Source organism: Tupaia chinensis, unplaced genomic scaffold, assembly GCF_000334495.1.
Source record: "Tupaia chinensis unplaced genomic scaffold, TupChi_1.0 Scaffold000668_1, whole genome shotgun sequence".
Taxonomy (NCBI): domain Eukaryota; kingdom Metazoa; phylum Chordata; class Mammalia; order Scandentia; family Tupaiidae; genus Tupaia; species Tupaia belangeri.
Window position 1 is genome coordinate 83,980 of NW_006160190.1, and position 8,996 is coordinate 92,975.

Genomic DNA, 8,996 nt, shown 5'->3' on the forward strand with positions numbered 1-8,996 from the left:
GTGGACGAGACCTGGGCAGGTGGGGAGGGCTCCTTACAGGCGTGCTGGGCTGCTCCCGCGCTGGTGCCAAAGGATGGAGATTGGGAAAGATGGAGGGACTAAGGAGGAGGGGGCTTGGAGAGAGAAGGTGAGACCTCACCGAGGTGTTCGCCCTTCCCCAGACACAGCTCAAGGCTCAGAACAACAGGATCGAGCAGCTCTTCCAGAAGGTGGCTCAGCAGCAGCGTCACCTGGAAAAGCAACACCTGAGAATCCAGAATCTGCAGAACCAGGTACCCTAGGCCTGGCCCACATCGGGACAGAGGGGGCTCAGACCTGGACCAGTGGATTTGGGTGTGCAGCCAGGCAGGTCAGGCAGCTTGAGCCAGCCAGACCTGACGCGGTCCTCCCGCCCTATCCCAGGTTGGCCTCCTGGCCCCCACACACGGAGACAGTGGAGTGGCCAAGCCTGCCAGAAAGAAGAGGCTACCCAAGATGGCCCAGCTTGCTGGCCCAGCTCACAATGCCAGCCATCCTCACAGTAAGTGTCTGGCCCTCTTCTATCCTCTGGCAGTCTCCTCACCCCTGTGCTGTGCCCCTTTCGGTCAAGGAGAAGGGGTGAGGTCCTGTGGGCTCACCAGTCTCTGGTAAAGGGGGCCATCCCTCCTCAGCCCTGGCCCTGCCCAGTCAAGCCACCTCACTCTCTTCCCAGCAAGCCAGTGGGCTTTTCCGAATCTGACCACTAATGGGACCATGAGTCGAGAAAGAGCCCACGGGAAACCTGAGTGGCAGGGGTGCAGCTTGGGGATGCTGTCCCGAAGATTAGAACTTTCTAGAAGTGCATGATGGACAACAGGGTGCCAAGGAGGGGTGTTCTGTGGGCCCTCTATGGTCATCTCGGCGGGGGAACTAGGTCAGGAGCCCTCTGGCTCCCCAGTCAGACATCCGCACTTGCATCTTGCAAATTCGGGGCTCCCCGTCTTGTCCCCAAAGTCCTCATACTCCCCACTCCTGCAGGATGTGGGCTTTGGTCACCACTCTATCGAGCATGTCCCAACTGTCCCCTACTCAGAAGGGCAACCAGTCCGTGTGTGTCTGATGTGAGGTTTCGGTTCCCACCCCAAGTTCACGGCCCCCGCGTGGCTCCTCCCAGCCCCGTCACCCTGCCTGACATCTGTGGCTGTCGGCAGCCAACTGGGCGAAAGTTCGGACTTCCCCCTTGCACCGAGGGCTGGTGGCTGGCTTGGGTCCTTCTAATCTTCGGACTCCCCCACCCCAGCCTTCTTCCTCCTTTCCCTCTGCTGGTATCACTATCTCAGTGTGGTGAAAGTTGGGGTCACCCTTCCGCACTGCGGTTCTGGGATAAGTGGCCTCAGGGGGGTAGGGGGTGAGCAGGCACAGGTCCTGGCTGGGCGAGGTGGTATGTGTGGGTTCGGGACTCCCAGACTCTGCGCTCAGCGGCTGCCAAGTGAGGGAAAGTTCATAGCTGGGGTAGGAACAGCTGGAGCTAATAGAAGCCACCAGGGTGGTTTGGCTGCAAGCCCGTCCTGATTGGATGAGAGGAAAGTAGGGGAAAGGGGAGCCACCCCAAGGGGCCGGAAGTGTTCTCCTGTCACTGAGCACTGGCCCCACCACCCCCGCGGTGCAGAGTGTCGGGGCCTTCCCCTCCCGCTCCGGGCGACCTTTCCCCTACTTTCCTGGCTGTTCTTCCCTGAGCGAGTCTGCGGACAGATTCCGAGTTTTCCTTCAGCTCCCTCCGCCTCTCCTCCCTCCTCCCTCCCTCCTCAGCCCTACCCCCTCTCCTTCTGGATAGCTGGGTACCTGGGCTGAGCCTCCGTGCACCCCCAGTCCTACTCCGCTGGTCGGCATCCCCAGCTGGGCAGATCGGAGCCCCTCTGGCTCAGCTCCCTCTTCCCCACATCCCAGCGAACCCCTTCCTTCCCTCCTCTCTTCCCTCTCTCATTCCCTGATCAAGTCTTTACTGAACACCTGCTATAGGCTAGGATCAGTGTGGACAGAGCTGGTCCCCCTATCCTGCTTCCTGGAGCCCCCATTTGGCGGGGAAAGCAGGGGAAGGGAGAGACCACCAGATCGCCCCAGCCTTAGGGGGCGTGAGCAGTCCTCAATGCCCACGTTATGTCAGCGTGTCTGGCCCCGTCTGGGAGTGAGGGGAGCAGCTTTCCAGAATCCGGCCCCAGAGAGAGGAGGGAAGGAAGAGAGTCCTGAGTGGAGGGGTCAGCACGTGCAGGAGGGTGGCAGGGGCGGTGTGCCTTACAGAACTTGCCAAGGAAGGCCATCGGGAGCCACGGAAGGGATGGAGGAGGGGGTTGTGAGATGAGCGTTGTTGTTCACCTCCCCGTCACCCCCTGCTTGGCCCCCAAACCTCCTTTTTCCTTCTGAGACCCCAGGAGTGCCATCCTGCTTCAGCTCCCCCCTCTGTCTGCCTGCAGGGCTGCCTCGAGACTGCCAGGAGCTCTTTGAAGAGGGCGAGAGGCAGAGCGGACTGTTTGAGATCCAGCCCGAGGGGTCCCCGCCGTTCCTGGTCAACTGCAAGATGACCTCAGGTAGGGTGTGCAGGTTTGCCAGGGAGTCCTCTCCCCCTGGGCCCTCTTCTTTTATTGTTTTAAATTTTATTTATTTATTTTGAGAGAGAGAGAGAGAGAGATTTTTGCTATAGGACATGTAAGAAGCCACCCCCCCAGGGGAGATGGCCACACCACAATCTCTTCCTCCTTGGGATTTGGGGCACGTATGCACACACAGCATGAGTTTCAAGCTGCCAGGTCCGGGGTTCGAATTGCGGTCAACCATGTGGGAGTCCAGCACCTTAACCACTGCACCAACCGCAGCTCCTATTATTATTAGAATTACGGATTTTATTTTCTTTGTTTTTATTATTTTAAAACATGACCAGAGAGAAAGGGAAAGTGAGAGAGCAAGCCACCAGGTCCAGGACTTGAATCGTTGTTGACCATGTGGGAATCCACCGCCCTAACTACTGTGCCACCTGCTGGCCCCTATTATAATTTTTTAATTTGACCAGGGAGAGACAGAGAGAGAGGGAAAGTGAGAAAGCAAGCTGCCAGGTCCAGGACTCAAACTGTAGTTGGCCATGTGGGAGTCCTTAACCACCACACCACCTGCTGCCCCCCCACCCCCATTGTCCTTTAAAATGCAGCCCTAGGGCCTGGTGGTTAAGGGAACCAAATCCCACACAGCTAACTCTGCAGCCTGAATCTTGGCCCTTTTGCTTGAAAAACACGCTGGGCACATGTGCATGTGTCCCCACAATCCCCATCCTTACTTTCCCTCTCTGGCAAACACACATGCCCTCTGCCTTAGAGAACAAAAAAACAACACTCCCACCTCCTGCAAAAAAATGCAGCCCTTTCCCTCCCATGGAGACTTGAATTCTAAGCTCAGAAAGGAGTTCTGGTGATTAAGAAGTGCGGGGGGGAAAAGCCAAGTCCAGCCGGCCCAGGGAGGCCTTGCAGATTTCTGCTGCCCCTCCGGTCCTCCCCTCTGGCTAACCCAGCTAGATTCCTCCAGTCCTCCCGGCACTAGTCAGAGGAGTGTGACCTTCCCTGAGTCTGGAGGGGGCTTGGAGGTTGGGTGCCAGGTGAGGAGGGAGGTTAAGGGTCCCTAGAGAAAAGGGACCTCCTAGTGACCTTGTGATTCTCTGAGCAGACGGAGGCTGGACAGTGATTCAGAGACGCCAGGATGGCTCTGTGGACTTCAATCGGCCCTGGGAAGCCTACAAGGCGGGCTTCGGGGACCCCCAAGGTGAGTGTTCTCCAAGGGGCCAGGGGAGGAGGAGGAGGCCGTGGGGGTGGGCCCACCTCACTGAGCGGCCTCTCTACTGTAGGCGAGTTCTGGCTGGGTCTGGAGAAGATGCACCGCATCACTGGGGACCGTGACAGCCAGCTGGCCGTGCAGCTGCAGGACTGGGAGGGCAACGCCGAGTTGCTTCAGTTCCCCGTTCACCTGGGCGGCGAGGACACGGCCTACAGCCTACGGCTCACGGCGCCTGTGGCCAGCAAGCTGGGTGCCACCACTGTCATGCCCACTGGCCTCTCCCTGCCCTTTTCCACGTGGGACCAGGACCACGACCTCCGTGGGGACAAGAACTGCGCCAAGAGCCTCTCAGGTGAGTGAGTCGTGCCCCACCCGGTCTGGGCCTTCCCTCCTGTCCTGTCCCCAACTCTAAATTACATCTGTTTCCTGTCTCTGCTCTTACTTGTTCTGTGCCCTTGGGCCACTGAGTTAACCTCTCTGGCCTCTGTTTGCCATCTTTAAAATGGATATAACTACAATCAGCAGGTGGTATGGTGGCTAAAGCGCTGAACTCCCACATGGGTGACTGTGGTTCAAGTCCCGGACCTGGGGGCTTGAAAAATCACACCAAGTGTGTGTGTATGTACATGCCCAAAATCCTGAGAGGAGAATGGGGGAAAAGAGATTGTGGCGTGACCATCCCCTAGGGGTGATTTCTCACTTCCCCTCTGCCTCTCCAGTGAAGCAAAAACTTTTAAATAAATAAAGAAAAGAAAAGAAAGAAACGAAATAGAAAGATACAACCCTTTGGGCTTTGGGGAGTGAAAACTTTGAAATTACTGATGGCTCAAAAGTGATAGAGTGGCCAGGAGGTGGCGTGGTGGTTAAGGGGCTGAATCCCACATGGCCGACTCCATGGTCTGAGTCCCGGGCCCAGGGCACATGTGCACGCATGCCCAAAATCTCAAAGAGGGGGGAGGACCAGCAGTTGGCATAATGGCTATGTCACTGGACTCCCATGTAGTCGACTGTAATTCAAGTCCCAGACACAGAGGTTTAAAATCACACCGGGCACATGTGTGTGCGTGCCCAAGATCCCAAGAGGAGAATGGAGGAGAAGGGACTGCGGTGTGGCCATCCTCCCTGGGGAGTGATTTCTCGCTTTCTATCTCTCTGTCTCTCTCTCTCTGTCTTTCTGGCGAGCGCATCTTCCCTATAGCAAAAACCTCTCAAACAAACAAACAAAAATCCTAAAAGCGGAATAGTGGAGAAGGGATTGTGGTGTGGCCATGCCCCCAGGGGTGATTTCTCACGTTCCCTCTTTCCCCAGTGAGCTCACGCACCTTCCCCAAAAAAAAAAAAAAAAAAAAAAAAAAAGATGCAGTGGGTGACGGTCATAAGAACTCTTACGGCCTAGTGGTAAGGGGAGTGGAGTCCCACACGAATGACCGCCAGATGCAGATCCTCTTCCCGGTGGCTTGAAGCATGTGCCAGACACATGTACACACACATCCTAAATCCCGAGGTTAGAGGAATGAAGAAGGGATTGCAGCGTGACCAGGCCCCATCGGGTGGTGCTTTCTCCTTTCCCTCTCTCTCTCTCTCTCTCTTTCTCTCTTTAGAGAGATTTTTGCTATAGAGCGCGTATGCTTGCCAGACAGAAAGTGAGAAATCACCCCTCCGGGGCTTGGCCACCCGCAATCCCTTCTCCTCCATTCTCTCAGTCGGGATCTTGGGCACACACGCACACGCCTGGTGTGAGTTTAAGCCACCAGGTCCGGGACTGGAACCGTGGTCGATTCCATGGGAGTCCAGCGATGTAAGCATTGCACCATCTGCTGGTCCTGTCACTTTTTCTCTCTCCGGGGAGCACGTGTGCCCAATGGCTAAAACTAAAAACAGACACATACAAATAAAAGCCCAGCTGGGCCCCCATCTGCCCCCCATCTCCATCCCGCCCGCTGGCAGCCCCAGGCCTCACCCAGGTCCTTCTCTGACTCCGCAGGCGGCTGGTGGTTCGGCACCTGCAGTCACTCCAACCTCAATGGCCAGTACTTCCGCTCCGTCCCTCGGCAGCGGCAGCAGAGGAAGAAGGGCATCTTCTGGAAGACGTGGCGGGGCCGTTACTACCCGCTGCAGGCCACCACCATGCTGATCCAGCCCACATCGGCCATAGCGGCCTCCTAGCTCCCTCGCCGGGGCCTCGTTCCAGGCTCCTACCAGACAGTGACTCTGGCTCTGGCCCAAAATGTGGCTGCGGGGCAGGGGCTCCAAGCAAGGGGACGCTGGAGCCTCGTGGACAGAGAAGAAGCCCATGGCTGGAGACGCCCCCTTTCCGAGTGGGGGGCTCACGCATTGCGCCCGGAGAGCAGGGCAGCAGGACAACGCAGACCCCAGAAGCGTGGGACTGCAGGGCATTGCGTCCCACTCACTCCTCACCCGCTAGAGGAGTTGAGGGACGCGGAGGGACCACTCGGGGCGTCAAGGCCCCGATGGCAGACTCAGTCACATTGACTGGCTGGTGGACTGGGGCTCCCGGGGGCTCCGGGGGCCCTCATGGTGCTGTTGTGTGTGGGTGCTGTGGCTAGCTGGCGCCGATGGCGACCGGGCGGAGCTCACAGAGTTCTTGGAATAAAAAAAGCAACCTCAGAACATTTCGTTCTTCTTTGTCCTTTGGTTTGTTTTAAAAAGCGGATGGTTTCAAAGTCCATATAAACAAGTTCCTGGGGTGGAGGGTGGCTACTCCCAGGTCCCTGAGGTCAGCACGAGTTAGTCCTCCCACCTCCAACAACTGACTTCAATTTATTTCCTTGATTTTTTCATGATGTGCGCCGGCCTTGTTTCTACTATGTTCAGATTTGCAAAACCAAACCCAACCCTCTTTTTTTTTTTTTTTTTTTTTTTGTGGAGAGGTTTTTGCTATAGGGCGCGTGAGCTCACCAGAAAGACAGAGACAGAGAGACCGTAAATGAGAAATCATCTCCAGGGGGGATGGCCACACCACAATCTCTTCTCCATTCTCCTCTCGGGATCTTGGGCACGCATGCACACGTGCCCGGCGTGAGTTTAAGTCACCGGGTCCAGGACTCGAACCACGGTCAACTACGTGGGAGTCCAGCGACATAGCCATTACGCTAATTGCTGGTCCCCCTTCTCCTCTGTTCTCCTCTTGGGATCTGGGGCATGCATGCACACGCACCCAGCGTGAGTTTAAGCCATGGGTCCTGGACTCAAACCACAGTCCAACTACGTGGGAGCCCAGTGACGTGGCCCTTATGCCAACTGCTGGTCCCCCCTCATATGGTTTGATGGTTTTGGAAATACTAATAACGTAAAATGAGAACCCCCTTTCCGATCACACTTGTGCACAAGGATCACAGTTAATTTTTTTTTGAAGAAGAATTATTGATTGGGGCTGACAGGAGGCATGGTAGTTAAGGGCGCTGGACTCTCCCACATGGCTGACCATGGTTCAAGTACTGGACCTGGTGGCTTGCTTTCTCACTTTCTCTTTCTCACTCTGTTCTTCTCAGGTCAAATTTAAATAAAGTTAAACAATTATTTTAAATAAATAAATAGATACATTAATTACATTAAATTAATGACTCTTTACAAAAATGTATTTAAATGTATTGCTCATTCTTATTTGAAAAGATTTTTACTATAGGGTGTGTGCACTCACTGGAGAGATTGAGACACAGAAAACGAGAAATCACCCCCCAGGGGCAGAGTCAGGCCACAGTCCTTTCTCTTCCATTCTCTTCTTGGGATTTTTGGGCACGCACGCACAGGCGTCTGGCATGAGTTTCAGGCCTCCCAAGTCCGGGACTCGAACCGTGGTTGGCCATGTGGCAGTCCAGCGACATAACCATTATACCATCTACTGGTTCCTTATTTTATTTAAGAGAGATTTTTGTGATAGCATGCATGAGCTCTCCAGAGAGACAGAAAATAAGAAATCATTCCCCAGGGGGGTTGGCCACACTACAATCCCTTCTCCTCCATTCTCCTCTTAGGATTTTGGGCACGCATGCACATGCGCCCAGCATGGTTCAAGCTGCCGGGTCCGGGACTTGAACCATTGATGGCTACGTGGGAGTCCAGTGATGTAACCATTATGCCATTTGCTGGTCCCATTATTTATTTATTTTTAATTTGCTATAGCGCTCAAGCACTCACCAGAGAGAACAAGGGAAAGTGAGAAAGCAAGCCATCAGGTCCAGGACTTGAACTGCAGTTGGTCATGTGGGAGTCCAGTGCCTCAACCACCATGCTATCTGCTGGCCCCAATTTTTTTGTTAACTTTCTGCACTAGGATATATGTGCTCGCAGGAGAGAGACAGAGAGAGAGAAAGGTAAAGGGAGAGAACACTCCCTGGGGGATGGCCATGCTGCAATCCTTCCTCCATTCTCGCAGGATTTTGGACATGCATACATACACATCTGGCATGTTTTTCCAGCTTCTGGGACCAGGAATTGAACCATGGTTGGCCATGGGGGTTCCTGCTCCCTTAACCACTAGGCTGGCCCTGATGTTTTGTTTGTTTGTAACATAAATTTAACCAATATTTACTGAGCACCTACTATATGCCAAGCCCTATATTGGGTGCTTGGGGTACTCTAGTTATAAAAAGAAGGGGGAGCCATCAGATTGCGTGGTGGTTAAGGTACTGGACTCCCACATGGCTGACCATGGTTCAAATCTCGTACCTGGCAGGTTGCTTTCTCCCTCTCCCTGTCTCTCTGGTCAAATTGAAGAATTATAATAAATAAATAAAATTAGGGGCTGGCAGCTGGTGTGGGGGTTAGAGGTGCTGGATTCCCACATGGCTGACCATAATTCGATTCCTGTACCTGGGGGCTTGCTTTCTCACTTTCCCTTTCTCTCTGTGTGCCTCTCTCTGGTCAACTTAAAAAAAAAAAAAAAACCATAATAACAACAAATGAAATTAAATAAATAAATATTTAATAAATTAAATAATCCATTGTAAAAAAAACAAAAACAAAACAAAACAAAACTTGTTTTTGAGGACCAGCAGTTAGCATAATGGCTGTGTCACTGGACTCCCATGTAGTCAACTGCAGTTCGAGTCCCGGACCCGGTGGCTTAAACTCACGCCGGGCGCGTGTGTGTGCGTGCCCAAGATCCCGAGAGGAGAATGGAGGAGAAGGGATTGCGGCCATCCCCCCTGGGGGGGGTGATTTCTTGCTTTCTGTCTCTCTGTCTCTCTCTGTCTTTCTGG

General features: G+C 54.1%; 1 protein-coding gene across 1 annotated transcript in view; it reads left to right on the plus strand.

The window, feature by feature from the left end:
* The window catches only part of ANGPTL4 (angiopoietin like 4), a gene marked incomplete at its 5' end in the record, with an annotated part of 6,691 nt that extends 281 nt beyond the window's left edge, over positions 1–6,410 (plus strand). The window contains 6 exon segments of the mRNA XM_027776345.1: positions 162–272; positions 403–520; positions 2,430–2,543; positions 3,667–3,762; positions 3,845–4,126; positions 5,759–6,410. Of these exon segments, the coding sequence (XP_027632146.1) occupies positions 162–272; positions 403–520; positions 2,430–2,543; positions 3,667–3,762; positions 3,845–4,126; positions 5,759–5,940 (903 nt within the window).
* Positions 6,411–8,996: the final 2,586 nt, after the last annotated feature.